The 23,169-nt window shown below is 45.9% G+C and overlaps 1 protein-coding gene across 1 annotated transcript; it reads left to right on the top strand.

Annotated features, from left to right (window-relative positions):
• Window positions 1-1,135: 1,135 nt before the first annotated feature.
• Window positions 1,136-6,457, top strand: LOC108156059 (acetylcholine receptor subunit alpha-like 2). The gene is made up of 8 exons (XM_017287342.2): window positions 1,136-1,192; window positions 1,277-2,056; window positions 2,998-3,152; window positions 3,233-3,413; window positions 4,105-4,264; window positions 4,433-5,018; window positions 5,207-5,408; window positions 6,141-6,457. The coding sequence occupies exons 2-8, from the start codon at window positions 1,811-1,813 to the stop codon at window positions 6,333-6,335; spliced, it is 1,725 nt and encodes a 574-aa protein (XP_017142831.1). The 5' UTR covers window positions 1,136-1,192; window positions 1,277-1,810; the 3' UTR covers window positions 6,336-6,457.
• Window positions 6,458-23,169: the final 16,712 nt, after the last annotated feature.

The raw sequence follows: 23,169 nt of genomic DNA, 5'->3' as shown, positions 1-23,169 counted from the left end.
AAAGCCCTAGGATGGGGGGGGGGGGGACCAGGGATATCAGCTGCCAGTGCCACATAGTTGTCAACATAGCGAGCACATTACTGGGAAAAGGCAAAGAAAGAATTCAACGAGCAGCTATGCATGTCCGTCTGCCCCAGCTCTGGGTGCATGTGTGTGTGTGTGGCTGGTGTGGCAAAACCAAAACCACAGAAACAACTCAAAATCGCAATATGACACATATGTGAACAGACGTAGCAAAATACCAAACGAAACGAAACGAAACCAAAACCGAACCCCAAACCAACAGCCTGGAGTATTGGTACTGGGGCATGGGCATGGGCATGGGGATGGGCAGCGCAGTGCAACGTTAAGCATGTAAAATGCACAAGTGCTGATAGGTGTATGGGTGTGAGCATTAGTGTGCGTGGGCATGTGTCGTGTGCGTATGTGTGTGGGTGGGTGGGGGTGCGTGTCGTGGCCGGGTCTGGCTGCATGTTAACGTAGATTTTAACGAATGTTGACAATTACGAAAAATTTGGTTTCTGGTTAAACGAAATGTGCCAAGGATGAGGGGAGCCACCGGGGCGTATGGGTGTTTGCTAAATGTGCAACGGTATGTGTACAAGAGTGTGTCTCTATGTGGGTGTGGAGGGTGCATGTTGTTGGTGGAGTTTACTTTTTCAGTGTTTGTAGGGAATTTTTTTGGGCTGTGGCTCCTACGAACTGCGGGAGAGAGCTCACAAGAATCCACGGCTAAAGAGAACGTTCTCCTTTTGAAGTTGTAATGGAGTCGTGGGGATAACCAGCCAAAGAGAGACCTGGACCCCACAAAGAGAGAGATTCTCCGAGAGCAAAGCTACAAAGAGAGAGCAGAGACTAGGGCTTGGCTTAGATGCTGTGTGTAACCAAGGGAATAACGGCGCTTACAGCCTCAGCCGTACTCGACTCTTCACTGCCCGACCCTGCCGCACACGAAAACAGGGTGAACCGCATGGCGCAGGCGCTGCGCAGCATCTGCGGCGCCACAAATCGAGACTTTTTGGGCGCGACAAAGCTACAAAACTGAGACTGCTGCTGCTGCCGACAGCCGACTGAGGTCCTTGCAAGGCTACAAAAACAATACGCACATCAGTATGAATCCTGTGAATATCTATGCAGGACAGCACGGAGCAAACACAGCCGGACTGCAGCAGTTTGGCGAAATTCAGTGAAAGTCAGTGAAGCCTCTCAAAAAAACCAAAAAACATACCAAAAATATATTAGAATATTCCAAATATTTTACATCTATTTTTGCAAGAATTTTTCCGGTGAAAATTTTTGGAAATTTTTGTAGCCTAAAATATTTCGGCGGCTGTCCCATTTGCCGGTCCAACAACATACAAAAATCAGCTGCATGGGCGCTGCAGCTGGCTCCATCTTTTGTGGCAACGAGAGCTCCCAGCTCCCAGTTCCCAGTCCCCTTCAAAACAGTATTTTGGCTCAGCTTCTGAGCGGTTGAGGACCGACCGTCTGCGCCGACGTCAGAATCAGCGGCAGCAGCAGCGACAGCAGCGACAGCAGCAGCGGCAGGCAGTGGCTGTATCTTTCTCGAGACTTGGAGACTTGTAAAGGCTTTTAGCTCATGTGCTAAAAGCAAAAAATTACTCGCTCTTCTCGGTGTCGCGCGTCGCTCGGAACTGCGTCAGAGCCGTCGTCCGGAGCATCCAGAGATTGAGGCAACAGCCAAAAAGGTAAACAAAAACCTGTGTGCGCGTGCTGTATCAATTGCCGTAAAACACCGGCAGCCGTCAAGGCCTTCTACTTCGAAAAGGAGGCGGCGGCGTGTGACGTCATGGCCCGCTGCTCACGCCCACATCATCTGGCTCCCATGCTCTCGGCCATGTGGCAGCACTGCAAGCTGCTCTGCCTGCTGGTCGTCTTCCTACTGCTCTGCGAGACAGTCCAGGCCAATCCGGACGCCAAGCGGCTCTATGATGATCTTCTGAGCAACTACAATCGCCTCATACGACCCGTCAGCAACAACACGGACACGGTGCTGGTCAAGCTGGGTCTGCGGCTGTCGCAACTGATAGATTTGGTGAGTAAATTAACATCCAGGGGGGGAGAGGGGAATTAATTAGTGCAATTGCCAAAAGTTGACCCTCTGGCACTGACAGAATTTTTAATTAATCCAAACACCCTCATCCATCCTACGAGGCATCGTTGCGCTACATTTGCTGCTAGAAAAAAACAGAGCACAAACTTGGCAAAAACTTTCTTCGGATCGTAAATAAAATATGCTAAGCAATAAACAGCAACAAATGAGCCGAGTCGAGGTCTGGTCTGGTCTGGTCTGGTCTGGTCTGGTCCGACCAAAGCGGATCTACGAGGAGTCCTAATGACACTCTTAAGTTGTCCAGAAGCTGAAGCTGGGTGTCGGGGGGTATTTTCCGTATTTAAGTTGAATATTTCAATTCTGAACATCAGCTTTATTCCTGTCAGCACTGGTTACTGCTGCTGCCCCACCAGATAAATTATCCGCATTTCTCAAAAACTTGTGCGAACGGGGAACAGTAGATTTTGATAACATTTTCTTGGATCATTTCATTACAAGGAATCGTGTGAAACGGGGACTGAAGCATAATGTTGTCTGCGCTGCGCTTAAAGTTCCCTGCGAAGCCATTTGTCAGACGGTGGCCCAGACTGCAATTCCGGGCTGCATGGCAGCCAATGGGTGGCTCTTGATGGGGGGGGGGGACCGCCACCAAAAGGCTTAAAAGGTAATAAAACAAGCCAAAAAGGAAAGGAAGCGAAAGCGTAAGCTGACAGCAAAAAGCACATTAGCCAGGGGACGAGAGGCTGGCAGGAGATGTGCAAATGATATAGAGAGAACACACGGAAAAAAATAAATAAATTAAAATGCAAATCCCCCTTGATGCATGACTGGGCCTTAGTCCCTGACGACTGCACTCCTTTTTTCGTTTGTTTCTCGTTTGGCTTGTAGAATGCGAGTTGAGAGTGTGGGCTTAATTTTTGCAGAATCTGAAAGATCAAATTCTAACGACCAACGTCTGGTTAGAGCATGAATGGCAGGATCATAAATTCAAGTGGGATCCCTCGGAATATGGCGGAGTTACCGAGCTTTATGTGCCCTCTGAGCACATCTGGCTACCCGACATTGTCCTCTACAACAAGTGAGTGACCCCAGCCGCCAGTGTCCCCGAGTGTCTATTACTGTCATTATCCTCATTCTCTGTTCCCCATGCGATTCCAGTGCCGACGGGGAGTATGTGGTAACCACCATGACCAAGGCCATACTCCATTATACAGGCAAAGTGGTGTGGACACCGCCTGCCATCTTCAAATCCAGCTGCGAGATTGATGTCCGCTACTTTCCCTTCGATCAGCAAACGTGCTTTATGAAATTCGGCTCCTGGACCTATGATGGTGATCAGGTAAGTGATGGCCTATCCTCCTCCTTCTCTTCCCCTACGTCCTCTACGTGCTCGACATGGCTCTGGCTCCTAGATAAATGGGCGTGGCATGCGATTTATGGGCAACCATTTATCAGGGAAGCAGAGCCCAAGACTTACACGCCTAAGATGCCGTGAGAACATCGAAAAGGCGTCGGCAACGGCGTCTCTCCAGATTAAAATGTGAGAAATTGTAAAAGTGTAATTGAAACTTGTCTAACCGTTATGCCCGCACAAACACACATACCTACACATAAATTTACTAAGAGAGAGACTCACACACATAGACTCGAGCTCTCATCTGTGTGTCGCTGTCATAAAAATGCGCGACCATAAATTAAGCCAAAGTGCGACTCGCAGCCAGCCAAAGCCAGCTCCTTCCACTTCCACTTCCGCTTCCGCTGACCCTCCGGTGGGTCAGGTTGAGCCTGGGGCCACAATACCAGGGTGATAGCGGAGCGTTTGTCAACGCATTTAAATTTTGCTACTCTTTTAACGACTGCACTTGAGCCTGGGACTCAAGGAGCAGCCAAGAACGCCTCAGCGATGACTCGGGGAACGGGAATGAAGATGTCACGCCCGTTGGCTTTAAGTGCCTTTGACGCTGTAGAACGCTGTGGCGATGGTTGGACTTTAACGGCTCCATCAACGTGGGGCATTTCTCATATTGCAGATCGATTTGAAGCACATCAGCCAGAAGAACGACAAGGACAACAAAGTGGAGATTGGCATTGATTTACGCGAATATTATCCCAGTGTGGAGTGGGATATATTGGGTGTGCCGGCGGAGCGGCATGAGAAGTACTATCCGTGCTGCGCCGAACCGTATCCGGGTGAGTTTTGTGGAGTTTAAAGTTTACAATCGCCGACAATCAAATTACGCGAAAGCTCTACCCAAACTCATCCCTCACAATTGTTTTCCTCCCCCACCAAAAATCTCCCTCTCCCTGTATATCTATGTATATGCGGCTGCTGCTGGTATTCGGCTTGGACTGTTCCAGATATCTTCTTCAACATCACCCTGAGACGGAAGACTCTGTTCTACACGGTTAACCTGATCATTCCATGCGTGGGTATCTCTTACCTGTCGGTCCTCGTTTTCTATCTGCCCGCGGACTCTGGGGAAAAAATTGCCCTCTGCATCAGCATTCTGCTGTCGCAGACCATGTTCTTCCTGCTCATATCTGAGATTATACCCTCAACGTCGCTGGCCCTGCCGCTGCTGGGCAAATACCTGCTCTTCACCATGTTGCTGGTGGGGCTGAGCGTCGTCATCACCATCATAATACTCAATATACATTATCGGAAGCCGAGCACCCACAAGATGCGGCCCTGGATACGGGCCTTCTTCATCAAGCGGCTGCCGAAGCTCCTGCTGATGCGTGTCCCCAAGGATTTGCTGCGTGATCTGGCCGCTAATAAGATCAATTACGGCCTGAAGTTCAGCAAGTCCAAGTTTGGCCAGGCCCTGATGGATGAGATGCAAATGAACTCGGGCGGCTCCAGTCCGGACTCCATACGACGCATGCAAGGCCGTGCCGGGGTGGGGGGCTGCAATGGCATGCATGTTACCACGGCCACCAACAGGTAAGATGTCTTCCAATCAGACAATCCCTTTGCGAGGGTTGCCCCAGAAGGCTTGAAATTGCAGACAGGGGGCATGAAAAAAGAGTTGGGTACAGATAATCCCTTCAGGCAGCCCTCGCGCACACACACATCTCGCACCTATCATGGTCCTTATGACTGAGGGAGAGCATGTTGTCTCTCGTTTACAGATTCAGCGGCCTGGTGGGCGCCCTGGGTGGCGGCTTGAGCACACTGAGCGGCTACAACGGACTGCCATCGGTGCTGTCCGGCTTGGACGACTCTTTGAGCGATGTGGCGGCACGCAAAAAGTATCCTTTCGAGCTGGAGAAGGCCATCCACAACGTCATGTTCATACAGCATCACATGCAGCGGCAGGACGAGTTCAATGCGGTGAGTCCACAGTAGATTGAATTTTTAATTGGAAATTCCGTTTGTCGGGTCGCAGGCTCCAGGATCCAGGCTCCAGGATCCAGGCTCAGGCACAGGCTCAGGCTCAGTCCAATGCTGGAGCTGGAGAAAGAAAACCACAAAAATCGCTTTTCCCTGTCTGGACCATCAGTGTCTCTGATCCTTGGCAGGGACTAGCTTTTCTTTTGTCGACTTATTTAAGCTTTTTCTCATATTTGCACTTTAAGACCGCACGGCACGGCACGGCACGGACGCTACGGCAAATCCACTTTTAATTGCTTTTGTTCAATTGACTGGCAATTGGCGCAGTAGCCAGTAACTTCCAGTAGAGCCCTCATCTCTCATTGCTGCCACACTGCCACATTCCCCACTTCATCTCTTCATCGAGCAGTGGGGAGCTCAGCAAAACGTTTCAATCAAACAACCCGAAAATGTTCTTTGTTGTGCGATTGCTCTGCTTTTCACTCTCTTTTTTTTTGCTTCTTTGCTTTGGTCTGGTTTTTCCCCCATTTATTTTTTGTTCGGCTCGGCTCCACTTCGATTTCGCCTTTTGATTGATAACCGAAAACTGAGGCCGGGCATAAGTAGATTAAGCCGAGTGCCTAATGAAAGCCAATCGCTCAAAGTGTGGGCTCAAAGCTCAATTAGCTGCTATACTTCATTCTGTTCGCTCTGACTAAAATGTTTCTTCTTTCAATTATCCCGGTTTTGCAGGAGGATCAGGACTGGGGCTTTGTGGCCATGGTCATGGATCGGCTATTCCTGTGGCTCTTCATGATCGCTTCGCTGGTCGGGACCTTTGTGATCCTGGGCGAGGCACCCTCGCTGTACGACGACACCAAGGCCATTGATGTCCAACTGTCGGATGTTGCCAAGCAAATCTACAATCTAACCGAGAAGAAGAATTAAATTCAAAATGAAAATCCTAACCCTAAGATGATTTCCTAGCCTAATGTTTTCGAATTAAAATTAATATACGTATATGCAAATTAAATAAAAATGTTGGCCCCAAAGCAGCCAAGCAAAATGCTAAAATGCAAAACGAGTTCTGCCAGAAATTTCTCTCTTTCCTAGAGCACTGAGGGGCATGGCATGCCAGGGCTGGCTAGAGCTAAACTTGTTACAAGAAAAATGCTGTGGAAAATGCTCGTACGTCCCCCCCTCATGGCATCTCTCTCACTCTCTCTCTCGATGCCTGTCAAAACTATTTGCCAAGCATGTGTATCCAACAGCCAGCTGCTGCTGCTGCTGCTGCTGCTGCTGCCATGGCTACGCCTGGCCTTTTATTTGATAACTGGAAAATTAACCTTTTGCAAAATGCTGCAAATGCACAAGCAACGGATGCCAGCTCATGTGGAAGATGGCGTCGAGAACGAGGACATGGAAAGTCGAGGATGCAAAAAAATATACACACATACATATACCTATACGAGTATTTCTGCTATTAGATAATGAAGAGAATCGCCGGCTAACTTATTAAAATTTTAAAGCCCCACCAGAGGAACGCTAAAACTCTGACCGGAACAATATTTCACTTTTATTCCTTGCTCGGAATTGCTCTGGCATCCATTCTAGTTGACTGCCTCGAACGAACCGAACCCCTTAAGGTATGCGGCAATCAAAAAATGTCTGCACAACTATTTGCTACAACTGCAAAACTATTTCTATACAAATGTCACAATTTCTTTTTCGTTTTGTGGACACACACACACACACACACACACACACATATATACTATATGTATGTATAGTATATATGTACATCTTTCTTTTTGTATGCTAGCTGTTTGTGAATGTCATTCAAATTGATGGGGAACAGAGTGGCAGGCCAGCCACAGCCCTGCCCCCCATTCCATGCCAGAGGCTGTCAATGTCAGTTTGCGCAAAGCAATTGCAATTTCTTACTGGCACGAGTACGCTGTACATACAACAAAAGGAACGGAGCGCGATGCCATAGATGAGAGTGAGTAACGGGGGCTGCAGCTCAACAAGTCTCTCCAGCTCTTCAGGAGGTGGCACCTTGGAGGGATTGTACAAGTGTGTGTGTGTGTGTGTACTCGTATCTGTGTGCATTTATTTTGCATACATTTGCTTCTATCGAGAATCACTTTACGCACCCGCTACCGATTCAATGTACCCGTGCCCGTGCCCGTGCCCGTGCCCGTGCCCGTGCCCCTGTGCCGCGGTTCCGCTCCCCTTGTCATGTTGACAAGCTCAATATGCTACCTCACTCACCCAACTGACTGACTTTGCCAGCATGTCGCTGACTGTACGCGACACTGGGACTGCGATTGTTCGACTGCGTGTGTGTGCATCATTTTCGCTACTTCCCGTCTACTTTTCACAGTTCAACGAGCGACTTCTGACTGCTGGCTGCTGCTCTTCTTTGTGACGTCCTATCTTTCTTTTTGTTTTTGTTTCTTAGCTTCAATTTAAATTCATATTATTTGTGCTTCACATATGGAAAATACAGCACAGCACAGAAAGGTGCCAAGGGGAAACGCAGAGAAGCGTACGCACCAGCAAGAGCGATAAACAATGAGGAACGTTGGATTTACACGACAGACGAATGCCCTACTACGGAGCAGACCCAAAACGACAATGGAACGACCCAAGCACACCAGGAACCCATACCATAGAATAAACCTCTCCTAAGTAACATAAATATCTGTATAGTATGATCATAAAAATCAATTTATCATATACTATAGCGACAAAGTGTTAAAACTAAAGTTAATCCTGAAATACAAAAACATTTCATTTATACAAATCCCAACCAAAATAATACAAACAAAACTGAAACTCTAACAAAAATATAGGTTTTACGTAAACTAATGCTATCAAAACGATACACGAAATAACATTTGTATAAATAGAATTTGTCCATCCGAACCCTGTTATGGAAATTAATTCAAAGCCTCCATCATAGAATGTATTTTTCCATAATTTCCCCCATCTGTCGATTATAGATATGTAGATCGATATAAAAAAAAGGATTTCAGCTGCGTATGACGCCCCCCTTTCATTTAATCAGTCCATCTATGCTTCGGACAAAAGCCAGTGGAGGACCCCCAACTAGAACCAGTTTTCACAGCTTTAACTACTCTTCTGTTGTGTCCTGCCAAATGTCTGCCACAAGCCAAACATCCCTCGCCCGCGTCAGCCATTTTTGCTATGGGCACCCTACAATTTGTGAAAAACATTTCCCAGTGATGCAGAATTTTATATATTTTCGATATGGATTTTTTAAGCTTTTATTTGTGTTTCCAGATCCCAGAGTTTCCTGCTCGGCCCGGTATGTTTTTGAGTTGTAACATTTTCTTTTTGTCGCTCACTCACGTATAATTCATTGCATACTTTTTGGCATGCCATGCAATTCAATTTCCCGCTGACAGCAGAGTTTTGCAATTCGTTTGAATTACCATTTATTTATGTCGTTTGACAAATTCAATTTGATTGCAGAGTGCAAAACACTGCGGGCACGCATATCCGAGGCCGAGTGCACTGCTGTTTTTCACACTTTTAATGCAATTTCTGGAACGGTCAGACGCAACTTTTTCACAGTCTATCCATATTCTTGGCAGCATACTCGTTCTACCCCTCTGTCTCTAATATAATTAACGTTGACTGAGTGGCAGCCTTTTAGGTTGCAACTGGCTCCGCCGCTGTTGGGGCCGCTGCCCCCCAAACGATTAGGGCCGCGTGTCACTTGTCCTATTTTATCGCAAAAACAATTTGTCGTCGTCTGTGGCTGGTGCCTTGCGGCAGAAGTTGTCTGCTGACAGCATTTTCCGTCTTTGGTGGCAAATTTTTCAAAACGATTTATAAAAGTCGGTGCAGCAGTAGTTGGCCAAGAATGAAAATGAAAGGGGGAACTGAAACACACAAACTCAATTCGTTGACATGTGAAAACTTTCGTATTCATTTATTTATGAATTGTTCGCTCGTAAAGTTGTTGCTACTGCTCTCCCAACACAGGACACACACACAGATCACATCCAATTAGCATATTAAATTAAATAAATATTAAACTAACTGCCACAGGCCACCCCAACCAAGAGGAACCTCAAGCACACAGCCAGCCACACAAACACACACACACACACACACACCCGAACATTATGTATACGCCATGCAGTCCAACGTTGTCAATACTTAAAGTGATCAACCCTACATATAGACCACACACACACACACACACTGGCTAAACTGTCATGCAGTTAGTCATTCACTCATCAAACAATCCACCCCCGCACTCCACCAAAGTCCCCATGGATAATATGCCAGCGGCTTTTACGAGTCCTGTGCCCTGTGACCGGATGCTGCTGCTGCTACTGCTGCTGCTGGTCTGCTCATAATTTATGCCACTCATCTTAATAATTTTGGGCGCAGAACTTCAACTACGAGTACATGTAGGAGCAGCAGCAGCAGCAGCAGGAGCAGGAGAGGCGACAGGAGCTGGAGCAACGTCAAGCAGCCCAAATATTTTAAACATTTACTTAGCCAACATAAAAGCTTTGGATGGTGTGGATGGGGATGTGGTGGTTGGCTCTAGTTGACGATGCTGATGAGCAGAGCTGTGTGACCCTTTGAACTAGTTCCATTCGCAAATTCGTATTTGGATAATTGCTGTATATTCCTTCATGTATTCCTTTTCATATAGAATGGCTTAGATTAAATTAATTTATGTCCTGATTTAGTTCCACTCATCCCATCAAATTCCTCAACCCTGGAAAGCTGCCTCGCCAGGTTTCATCAGCATCGTCCTCCTCGTGTCACACAACTTCATTCACAGACACACACCATACTAAACCATACCGTCCCATTACATCCCATACCATTCCATCTCATCCCATCCAATGTGGCGTTTTGCTGTTTGTTTTAGTGCCAATGTAGCATAGTTTTATGCATATCCAAGTAGTCATATGTGCAACGTCTTTGTTATGGCATAACTCCGTGTGGGGGAGGGGGGGTACTCTCGGTGTGCATGTAAATGTTCTTTGCTGGAAGGAAGCTCTGCCACACATCCTGGAGACTGGCTCTGAGGCAAATTTACTTTATGTTTTTCCACCACGGCCCTCCCCAGGCCCCAAAACGGTAAGCATATTTGACTCTATATGTATCAAATGGATATGCTTAGAAGTGTACGAGTGTGTGTGGCACACAGAGACGTATACTACGGAGGAGGGACTCTGACTAAGGCCAAAATTGATTATGAAATTGGAGCATTGGAGCATTTAATTTGGAGCAATGTTTTCCGACATTTACTCTTGAGAGATTCCGCTTATAGATATCCCCCTTGCGATGACTCTGACTGTAACACTCTCTCTCTCTCTCTCTCTTTCTCCCTCTAGTCCCACACACACATTATTCATTCATGTTGGACATCCACTTGAAAATTGACTTATGCGGCGTGTTAAGAGGCGGCAGACACCCATGGAGAGGACAAGAACGAGGACGTTTCCTGTCTGCTTCAATTCCTTTTTGCGTGAATGTGCATTGAAAATTACGTATACGATTTGTGGCTTCTGTTCGTTTGACAGAATCCACGTTCTTCTTTGTCTACTTTTAAAACTTTCACCGGCAGTTCAAGTGCTTAAGCTTGGCGAATGACTTCAGGTGTCATTAAAAAGGCACTTGCATCCATTAGAACTACATCTGCCCCCAAAGCACACACCCTGAATGCAGCAAGCTGCACTGCAAACAGCCTTCGAAGGTCGCCCTCTGGCAGCACTCTGCCCAGATCCAATTAACTTGAACTGCAGCAAACACACGCACATCCATCCACCGCCCACCCAACCCCAGCCGCAGCCCCGCTCAAGTCCACCCGCATGGATGCTGCAACGAAGCCTGGGGGCCATTTTTCGGGATAACTAAGAAACTACAACAACAGTCTACACAGAGATCGGCCAGACCGGGGTCTGGCATGGAAATCCTTTTGGCACTGCACTCTCTCGTCTCCGGCGTCGCCTTGTTTGCACTGCAGATATTATAAACATTTTTCGAGCTTTTGCATATTTTAAGGCGTTGCTGCCATTACTCAAGTGAAGCCAAAATGACTTAGGTGACAGCGGCAACAGTAGCAGCAGCAGCAACAAGAGAGCTGCACAATGGAGCATTACAAATATCCTTTTGAAGCAGCTGCCTTCTGCTGCTGCCTCTGCTGCCTTTGCTGCTGGGGCCAATGTCGCATAATAAAGCGAGAGGCATTCTTCATTCAGGGATGCTGCACCCCACTCCCGATGTCTCCAGACAAAGCGTAGCATAGTTTGCGGCACCGAACTGAATGAGTGACTGGCACAACCAGGAGGAGCAGAAGCAGCAGTGGAGCCGGGAATGGCTATGGGTATGGGTATGGGTATGGGTATGGGTATGGGTCCACTGCAAACTGGGTCATGTTTACAATTAACTTTTTGGCCCTCAATGCCGTCGCCTCGCCCACGCCGCCCTCTCACACCACTGTCCAGTGCCAGTGCCAGTGCCAGTGCCAGTGCCAGAGCCAGTGCCACTTCCATTTGCAGCCGCAACCGCAGCCTCAGCCTCCGAAACAGAATCATCCTCATCCAGCATGCATAAAGGACTCACAGTCCGCTCACAGTCCGCGCTCCGGCTTAGCGTGTTTTCCGTTTGCCCTGGCTAATGGCTTATGACCCACAAAAAAAAACAGAGCAGAGCAGAGTAGTGAGAGAAATGTACGAGTATGCAGGAGCACTCGTATATACAAACATAGGTATACACGTATATACATACTTGAATGATTTCTGTATTCACCAGATCACCGCAAAGCGTTCAGCTGGTCTTTTTGGCCAGAGAGAGAGAAAGAAAGAATGAGAAAGGGAGAGAGAGAGTAATGAGAAATGCTCAGCCTTCTTGAAGCATTATTAAGTGGTAATTTTCATTTGTAATGAGCCTCGCCTGCGGCCTCCCGATCCTGCCGTTCCCCCCGCCAGCGGGAATGCATAATGCAGTCGTCCCTTAAACAATTGGCCTGATTAAAATATCCTTGACGGCTAAGGCGCAAACCTCGAACCGGCAAACCACAAAGCTGTCAGCGTCGATTTTAATAAGCCTAATTAATAGCACATCACACAAAGGATATTTTGCATAATGCACTCGGAACTCGATTATGAGGCATGAAGTGGTTTCCCCGAGTAAATTGAGAGAAAGGACTCTAGAGGAGAGTCTCACGAATGGGACTCCAGCTAAGTCTCACTTTAATCTGAATGTATTCTCTAAAATACTCAACCCTGGCTAAACCAACAGTAATAGTTTAAAACAGATCGATTTTCGATGATCCCTTGATGTTCTTCGAAGTTCGAAATTCCCATTTCCTCTTCAATAATCCTTGCTGATTATCCTCTAACTGCTCAATGGATTTGCCTAATGACCAACAATAAATACCAGTCCCATTCCTGACTCGATCTCCCACAACATTTCCTGCCTGTAGCTGTGCAGGACCCAAAAATTCAATGCATAATTTCAAAGAGTTTGCACCTTTTGTGCCCTTTTTGCTTAATTTTGGACCCGGTTGAGTTGGGTTTTGGCTTGTTGTTTTGTGATGGCTTTTGGTTTAGGTTGGCAGCAGGCGCAACCAGGCTTGAAATTATGCTTCCTGTAATTTGACATGCAGACAAAACCATTTAACACCCCGATGACTGCATTGTTCTGGCAGTTCTCACCCTGTGGTCATCAGCCCCGAGCCCAGATTCTTGCATTGAATATTTAAGGCATAATAAACAACGAGTTGCCAGTGCAATCGCACCGAACCGGCTCCGCCATCCAGCTGGATGCATTTGGTGATTAAAAACTCATTAGTGCTCAATACTTTTTGCCCAATTGCTAGCTGAATCTTGCGAATGGCAAACAAATTTAATGGCATTTGCTTGGGGGCTTGGCTTTAAGGGCTCGCCTCGTATTTTGCACATCTTCTAATTAACTTTTATTACACTTTATTGTTGCGTAGAAGCAAAAACCGTTTTCATATTTTAATTATGTTTAAGTGTCATGATTTTTAATAGTAAATTATGGGGACCTACAAAACAAAACAAAAAAAATAATACAAACCGAAGAGCAACAAGCAGAGGATACCGGGCAATGATACCAAGCGACTGGAAATATAGCGCCATGTGCCGGGCGATGGCTCTGGTCAGTGACTCAGGCAGGGGCGTCGACTACAATTGGCAAAAGGATGGTGCTCCACCGGACTATACCTAAGAGTATTCTTTTCCTTCTCCTCACCATAAATGTGGCCTGCGATTCTCATAACATGAGCTGGTCATGTTGCGCCTTTCTAAGATCCAAGATTAGATATGGAAAGATCTGATTTGAATGCGTCTCGTAGCGACGACGCCACTGTGTATTCCCTTTGTTTTCTAACCACAGAACAACATTCAAACCTCAAACCCAAAAATCCGAAAACCAAGCCAACGAACGAACGTCAGGACAGGACGCCAACCTCATTCCTCAACCCTCATCATGGACCGCGACCATGCCCATGCCCATGCCTTTGCCGCTGCCGCTGCCCCTGCCCCTGCCCCTCGTACCCATGCCATAATTATGCGCTTGAGTGCTTGATTATGATGGCGCTTGGCTGACAACGATGATTACGTAGCCGCTCTGTTGTTTGTTCATTAATAAGTGCAACAAAAACGCTTCGCCCATCCTGCTAGCCCCCTCTCTGTGTCTGTGTATGTCGGTGTCCGTGTGTGTGTGTCCGTGTCTGTGTCTGTGTGTGCTTACCACAGAGCATACACATGTACACTAGTTCCTACTCACATCAGCATTTTGCAGTTGTTATGCCCTTTTATGCGGGACTTGTCACTTGCACGCAAAATTTAGCAAAACCTCCTGCGATAGCGAGGTGTTGTCGTTGTCGTTGTCGTTGTCGTTGTTCTCGACTCAACCGGCATTCGTGTGAGTGTCTGTGTGTGTATGTGTATGTGTATGCGGGTCTCTTTGTCGCACAATTCAGTCGCGCTCAAATTGCATATTTTGCAGCTTGATAGCTCATTACGCTGACACTTGATTGTTGCACGTACCTAACCATAGAAGCTAAGGCAGCAAGAGCAGCAGCATGCAGCTCCTCCTGGAGATGGGAGAGATGGCTGCATCGTATAGTGTTCTTCACGTTACGTTAATTTATAGAAAATCAATTTACTTTACGATCTTTCAAGCAGAACAAAATGCTGGCCTTGTTCACTCAGCTTTAAGGCAGACATATATTCCTTTTAAACCATATCTAGAATATTATTCAAGATCGTTTTTTTATATCATAATTATGTTATTTTTTATATTTTTTTAATTTGCAATGCATTTACAATTGACATTTTTATTAACAAGAAATAATCGGAATCTCGATCCAAAAAACATTCTTGCGATCTGATTGAAAGTAGACATCTTCTCTGGGCCATCTCTATGGATGCCTCGCCTGAACCCATTAGACAATTTCAGCGCTTAAGTGTTATTATTTACACACACACACACACACACACACACAGATACGCACGAACACGTACAGACAGGATACTCGCTCTGGCGATGACAACAACCTTTTTGGGGGAAACTTTTCCTGCATTGGCAACGACATTAAAAATCCATTTAGCGAGGCGCTCACTGCAACGAAATCGGCAACAACAACAACGACGGCAGGAAGACGAACAAGAGCTCATCATCGTGGCTGGGGCCAAAAGACAACGTTGGCCGCCACGCAGCCCCGCAGCCCCGCACCCAGCCACCCACAATCCCTTCGCTAATAACCCGTTGAGTGTCTGTCGACATTGCTCTTGTCATGCAAGACAACGTTGAGTTTATTGAGTTAGTGGCACGAAAAGAAATCTGTTAACCAAAAGTGAATGCGGTGAACTAGCAAATTGTCCCCGACACTTAGATTAGAGCTTGTCTTATCCCATTTCGGGATAAGGCGGCAACTGGAGATCAAGCCATCAGCGCAAAATGGCAACGTAACACAGATTCTTCGCCTTTGATTCTGTAAATAATTGTCTTTTCTTTTCCCATTTCGGGATAATGCGGGAATTGGAAATCTAGCCATCAGCAGAAAACTTGAAGGAAATGGTGCCCTTGCTGACTAGTCAGCGGGATTTTTGGGTGGCTGATGGCACCCTCCAAGCCCCTCTTCATTTATGTAATTAAGCGCTTGGAGAGGGCCCCGCCCATACACGAAGCTGTGGCTGTGGTGCTAATGCCCTTGTCGCTGATTAGGCGCAATTAACATGCTTCACGCACAATGCTGGTCACACTGCAACGCCAGTGGCAGCGTCCACGCCCCTGCTTGTGGCACGCACAGTGGCAAACAATCAGAAAGAGAGGCAGAGAGATCGTTCCACTGACTGTCCTTTTGCAGTTCGTTCGCAAAAGCTAATCAAGTGGTTTAATTGGAAAACAAACTCGTATTTAACTGTCACTCGCATCGATAAAAGAAATCTCTGCTAATGAATGCGCTCTCTGACTCAAAGGATGTCAGGGGCAGGCTGGAACTTTTCACCACTGCCATCCGATAAGCTCATCCTAATTGAAGAGCATCTTTTTAGGGAGAAAAACCAGCACTAAAACTTCAAAATGCCACTGAAATCGAAATAAACCTCTTTAGATGCATCTCAACTTTAAATCTACTCAAACCCCACAAAGCCAGAAACCAAGACCTTAAAAACATTTCTCCTAATTGAATTCCTTTTAACCGAATTAAAATATCAAGTGAATTTCAGAACAGAACATTCAGCCAACACAAAATCAATCTCCATTCAAAGCCGTGGACCATTGCAAGGGAGTTTTCTATGTTTATCTTTAAACACCCTTCACATGTTAATGCATTTCCAATGCGGGGATTGGCTCAGCATAGTAAGAAGCTGACCAAAGTACGGTCTTGCCTTGGACCAAGTTTGAAAGCAGAGCCCCCTAAGCCAGGTAAACTTACCTGCCACCCATCCACCTGCTCCTTGGACTATCAAATTTTAAACAGAAAACTGGCTGCTGCATTTTATTTTGATTTCAAATACAACACAAAAGCAAACTACAGCAGAGCAGAGAGCCAGGACGAGACTGAAAGAGAGGGCAGAATGCTCACTTTTAAAACTTAATTTATATGCACGCACACTCTGGCCAGAAGAGGGACAGACAGATCAGATCAGACCGGAGCAGACAGCTGGACATAGCAAAAGGATTCAACTTACAGAACAGGGAATTTTCCAGCAAACAAAAGCTGCCCCTATCCTTGTGGAAACCCTCATCATCACCCCCGTTCGCTGTTGGGCAACACTTTGTTATATTTTCTGCAATTTTCAATTTATTTCAATTTTTTTGGCGCTTTTATAGTTCGGAGGGTGCGTGACGTGGCTTGTCTTTGCTTAAATATTTATGCTGCAGAGCCAAACAAATTTATGGCTTGACAATGCATATAAAAACGGGGTCGCCTCCGCTGTCCTCTGGCCCCTCTGTGCCCTGTCGATCCCCAGCGGGAAGCAACAACAACAACAAAACAACAGGATGGAGCTACAATAAAGTACTCCGACAATACGATATCGGCGAATCAGATTTGTATCAATTTTATGGCACTCTGGTTTGTGGCAAAGTATCGAGAAAAGAGTTAATAATTTATAAATAATATAATTTAAGTTTCCAACGTCTTTACTGGGATACTAGGATATAGAATAGGACTAGAAAACTAGGATAAAAATTTCATCGAACGTTCGACTGCTGTAACAAAAAAGAACCTTTACTAAACAAAATGATTTTCAAACCTAAAAACTAAGGGTACGTTTAAGAGAAAAACGAATGAAATTTCCCAAAGCGAAAATAAATATTGGACAGACACATCCTGTTGACACATCAGTGCACTACAGTGGAGCCTAGTCTGGGACTTGGCTGTGGATCTGGGTCTGGTCTGGCGTTTTGAATAATTTGATTTACGAAACTCGAAATTCGATGACGCTTGAATATTCAGAGCGCGTCTCAGTCCATTACGTACAGTGTTTGTTCGCACAATTAGTGGCCGACTAAATAAAATAAATTATCATAACAAGGGACAGGCACTGGCAAGTGCATGGCTGCAAATTGGATTGCGAAAAGAAATGAATTATATTCAGTTGTAGATCCTGGGCCGGGCCAGCGCCATCAAGTATGCAACAATAAAGCCTGCAATTCCGCCGACAACAATAACAGCAAAAAAGGCAAAGAGGCAAACTCATTACAAATTACTGCATTAATTTCAACTCGAGCGAAACAAATGAAGCTCTGCTTCAGAAGGGGCAGGCAGAGGTCACAAAAGGTGGCAGCAGCAGCAGCAGCAGCAGCAGTCGGGAGCCACTTGAGTGTTGCATTTGTGCCCAAGGAAAATGCAATTAAAAGCCGAAGGGCACAGGCCAGGAGGCATCAGTCACAGTGGGCGTGGCATGTAATTCAATAAGGAATAGCAAGACAAGGATTACACAATACAAAGAGTATACTCGTAGCAAGTGACTGGAAGAAGATTGAAATAAAGTGCCGAAAAAGCGACTACAACGAGAAATAAGGCCAACAGAAAAATTCTATGAAAAGAAGAAAAGCAGGACAACATCCAGGATGGGTAATGGGTGGCAAAGGGTTAAAGCGACGGACAGCTGTTTCCGCTGATTAATTGCCCAAACGCAAGACATGCAAATTAAATTAGCCAATAAACGGCGGGCGCGACCCTGGCACCGAAGCAACACGAACCAGAGATGCCGTCCGAGTCTCAAAACGAAACCGTGAAAGTGCCAACTTAGAAATTTCGCGTTCTTTTTTTGGTTGTCTTTTATTTTATGCTATTTTCGTTTCTGGCAAAGGCAAAGGTTACACAGCATTAAAAACAAATGAAGCCCTAATGGACTTCGAATGCAGTCAAGGGAAAGCAAAGGAACGAAAAGAAAAGGAAACGAAACGGACGGAAAGGAAAAGAGAACTCAGAACAAGGTCTGTTGTGGAGGCCGGACAGAGTAGAGTCAGTCCAGAGCCCAGCCCCGGGGCAGGCACAAATAATTGGCTTAATTTTTAATTGACGCGAAATTAATAGCCTCTGCCACTGGCCAGAAATTGAGGCAAGGCGGCGAAAATGAAGCAAACGGACAGGACGAGAAAGTGCCCAGCATACGATGATAAATGAAAGCACCCAAAGGCTAAGGAAAGTTTCCCCAAAGATTGGTACAGTGCAAATACCCTAAACGCTGGTAATGAAAGTGAAAATGATGATCTACAAATGTCCACTAATCAAAGACAATCGGAGGTGTTTATCTATTTATTTTTTTTGGTATTTTCCATTGAAAAGGTATTGAAGAAAAAACATGTCTATATGCAAAGAATTCTAAGGATTAATCGGTATTTCTTTTATCCGTTTTGGTAAGTAATTTGATAATCCATCCATCGACAAATATATTTTGGAAACCTTTGTAAGATAAACATTTCTTGGCCATTTAAATCTGTTTGCAAATCTACACTCTACCCCTTTTCTCCCCACCAACTATGCAGCTCCACATCTTACTGGAGTTAGTGCACTTTCTGGCGTAAATTGCTTCCCCGAAGGGCACTCTTAGGCGAACAAAAATTAATTACATTTGAAAAGTGCAAACTCTATGGTTAAATGGTTATGCCCGCTGCCGAGAGGCTGATGTATTTTTTATACAAATTGAAAAACTTGACTCGAACTTGAACTCCAAGTCGAAGTCGAAGTCAGAGCTGGCTGAAGTTAGCTGGAGTTTGGCTCATTAGCGTTCTTGGTCAAAATTATTAATAGGAACGGCAGCGGCAATAATGTGGCCTAGCCATGCCCCCAACACCGCCGCCGCCCACTGGCATGAGTGCAATTAAGCAGCTGTTAAATTTAATTAAGCACCAGTTTGCCCCGCTCTCCTCTCAATCATCCGCCACCGCCTAAGCCTTTGGCACGTTTACCTTCGCCTTCGCCTTAATCACGGCCCACGCTAATCAGCATACAAACACATACTCGTACATAAACATGTGTGTGTGTGTGTACACTGTACAGGTGTCTGTCAGTTAGTTAGTCAGCCTCAGCCTGAGCCTCAGCCCTGGCCATAAGTCCACCCGTCCCTGGGCTGTGTGTTGGGATAAACTTTTCAACTTTTGCGCGGCGCAAATGTTAAGCGTGAAACTTTCTCCCCTCAACAACTTCGACAACACGAAAATTGTAAGGGGCTAGGACGACTTAGGCTCTTCCAAAAAAAAAACTTTTCGCATAACGGAAACGGAAATACCCGTCAAGTGTGCGGACAGGTGTGCTTGCCTGTCTGTCAATGTGTGTGTGTGTGTGTGTGTGTAAGAAGTAACAAAACAAGGCGAAACAACTATTTATTTGACTGCCAACATTTTTTTGGAAGGGGGCGGGGTCGGCTCATCAGGAATCATCATAAAAACAAAATTCTGGACCCCAAAGTTTAATTAGTCGTTGGCGTAGATTTATATGGGCAACTCGCTGAAATATTATGACTTTTATCAGATGCTACAGACTAGAGGAAATGTTGAATGCTCAAAAGGAATAATTAATGGCATCGAAAGGATATATCTCCATAGGAGTATAATATTATTTCCTCAACTTACGAAGGGGATTCAATTTTCACAATAATAAAGCTATTTCCTATGAGTTTAATAAACAAATATCATGACTCATTACTCTTTCACCCTCTATTTCCACTCGAATTTATGTGATTGTTCAAACAGATTTCAGGCTGAGCCTCCACCCAAATAGATTTCCTATCCTTAATGTGTTTCAACCCAAATCCCAATGCCAATCCCAACCCCAGCATCCCTGCCCCAATGCCACTCTCATATATTACCTTTTACCATACCCCTGGTGCACGCCCCTTTGTCACGCCTTAATGTGTAAATTGTTACGCCCGCTAATGCATTTATCCCTGACAAGCGACAAGTAGGAAAGAATACAAATAAAGGCGGCCGCAAAAAAGGAGCGGGCACAGGCACAGGCACAGGCACAGGAGAGCCACTTAAATATATAGTTGATATATTTTACATACACGAAATTGGTTTTTAACTGTATTTCGAGGACGGGTAGACAACCGGCGAACGAGCCCAAAGAAGGAGTCGGTCCGGGAGAGGTGGCACGGATGGATGGATTGCTGGGTGGTCGAGCAGAGGCATCTGAGCCAGAGCCTCCTTGAAGCGGCTGAGCAATTTCATTTTACAACCACTCGGCGTACTTTTTTCCCTTCCCTTCCCTTCCCTGCCCGATGTTGCTTTTGCATTGCGCCATTTAATGTAAATCGTAAATTTAAAATGTCATGTAAAATGGTGGGCGGCTGGGCAAAGGCGGTGGGCGTGGCAGCAGCAGCACCAGCATCACTTGACAGCGCCGGGGCTCCCCACTTAAGCGGCAAAAAAACACCGAAAGACAAAAGCAGAAAACAGACGAAACGGAGCAGTAGGTGCGGAACAGAGAAGATGCCACAGTGAAAAATGTTATTAAAAGCAGTTGACTCTGATTGTTCCGGGCGAAACAGGAGCGCCAGAGCAATAGCAGAAGGACAATGCCATAGACGACGGGCTCTTCAATCATGCAGCTGTTCCGGCCTCGAAATCTCCCCCTATAACGCTAAAGAATAAGCGTTTGTAGTTTTAGATGGAGTTTCTCATTAAAACAAAAAGGAACGAACCAACAGAGTCGGGAGATGATATAAGAAGTGGTCGGGAGAATATTATGTGTATATAATTATTAAAGGCTCTCTCTCATCAAAGATCTAGTCGATTATGGATTGCAGAACACTAACTGCTTTGGCTTTGGCATGCAAAAGGAACGGAACGAAGCCCCAAGCTAAGCTTTTCCGCCTTTAATAGAATTTTTATGAACTTAAGTAAAGTCGTGTCCAAATCCCACGCAGATTACACACGCACACACACACACACACACAGATAGCCACAGAGAAGGGAGAGAGCGCGGTAGAGATGGGACTTTCTGACTTACGCAACAGCAAAAAGCTTTCAAAAAGGCTAAGACCGCCCATCGGCCATTTGGAGCATGCGGTACGGTGCGACGAGTGGCAGGACGAGTGCGAGTGCGAGTGCGTAAAATGGCAGTTAATCGTGACCACGTACCAGGACTATTAATAAAAGCGTCTTTAGTCCTACATTTTGTGGACATCTCTCGTTGCCGTTTCGACTGCACAACAATGAGGAAGATGAACGAAGCCAGCCCCGGGAAGAAGCCCAACTTTGGCGCATCATTAATTTCACGCAGTCTACAACTGTCGAGCCTCCTTCGCGCTGCTCTCTGCCCCACATAGACAAAAGCCATGTGCAGCTGTCTAAAAAAAATGGCTCAAGCCAAACTTAATAACAACAAAATGGCCTTTGTGGCCACTGCCTGGGAGTGGGTCACACACACCACAGAAACACACACATGCCATTGCCATAGGCAGCCATTTTGTAATTTATCATTGCACACTCATATGTTTCTTGGTGGTTTTGCCCTGGATCATTCGAAATGAACTTTAGACTCGAAAACGGACCCGAAACTTAACTATTTTAACCCAGCAATGACCCCACACATTTCATGGAAATCAAGTTAAGTAAGTACGTCTGACCACAGATTAACTCGAAATTAGATTTTGATGGAAAGGCACAGATGTGGCTTTCTGTAAACACTTTTTCGCATTCGTTAGGCTGGTTGCGGTTTTTTTTCCCGTTTCGGTTAGTTAAAGTACGATTTTGTTAGCTCTCGGTTCATTATTTTCAGATTGAGTACGGTCAGAAATATCGAAATTTTATTTAAAGTTACATTAGGTCATTATGCTTTAAAATTTAGATAGATTTAGTTAGGGGAGTTTGGGAGATCTGTATTTTAGGATAACTTACAGCCTACTTGTTATTTCTGCTGGCTTAGCAGACAAACTTTCACCAACAGTTTGTGCCTATAGTTTGTATTTGCCCCTGAACCCACATACGGGTTAATGGCTGCCTAAACAGCCCCAACAATCATTCAAAACTCGAACAGAACAGAAATTGCTGGCGGCTTATGCCCGAAACACCCACAGAAACCCGAAACAGAAACAGAAACAGAAACAAACAAAGAATTGCTTTCAAATTAAATAAATAACCAAACTGAAAATGAGGCCAGCCACCCGCTGTGGCCTTGCCACCACCCCCTCCTAAGCTCCTGTAAGGGGAGGGCATCCCCTCCTGTGACCCCCCGGTGGCACATCAAAGTCATTCACACATCGGCCACGCCCCCCTTTAAACTCTAATTGACGTGCCTCTGGTCAAATGTAGCAATTCTCTGGTTTCGGAATATAGTTTCTGCTGTCACGCCGCCGGACATGGCGACACACGAGTGCATTTTGGAGAGTGTTTACGGGTGTGTGTGTGTGTGTGTGTGTGTGCTGGTGCTGGTTCTGGTGCTGATGCTGGTGTGTATTTGTGTGGGTTAGTTGGTTGGCCAAACTTGGCCTCGCACGTGATTCTCCTGGGCGCCGTTTGCACCAGCAGCAGCAGCAGCAGCACCAGCAGCAGCAGCAGCATCAGCAGCTCGCTAGACTCGATTCAATCTTGGCCCGAACTCTGGCTCTTGCAACACAGCTTCAGCTGCGTTTCCTTTGCGGCAGCACAGTTTATGGTTTTGATTTCCGTTGCGCAACTCGTTTTTTAATTAGCTACCAGGGACATGACATCCCTTTCGCTCTTGCCTTTCCTGTTCCTACTCCTGCTGCCATAGCTGTTGATGTTGCTGCTGCTGCTCCTTGCGGTGTAATTG

Source organism: Drosophila miranda, chromosome 2 (assembly GCF_003369915.1).
Source record: "Drosophila miranda strain MSH22 chromosome 2, D.miranda_PacBio2.1, whole genome shotgun sequence".
Classification (NCBI taxonomy): domain Eukaryota; kingdom Metazoa; phylum Arthropoda; class Insecta; order Diptera; family Drosophilidae; genus Drosophila; species Drosophila miranda.
Note: the sequence above shows the minus strand (reverse complement) of the source record. Positions and strands in the feature narration are given on the sequence as shown.

Bases quoted from the DNA above. Each gene is read 5' to 3' on its own strand.
- LOC108156059 (XM_017287342.2), top strand. From the start codon at position 1,811: ATGGCCCGCTGCTCACGCCCACATCATCTGGCTCCCATGCTCTCGGCC. The intron at 4,265-4,432 runs GTGAGTTTTGTG...GGACTGTTCCAG, and splicing joins CTGCGCCGAACCGTATCCGG to ATATCTTCTTCAACATCACC. The intron at 5,409-6,140 runs GTGAGTCCACAG...CCGGTTTTGCAG, and splicing joins GGCAGGACGAGTTCAATGCG to GAGGATCAGGACTGGGGCTT.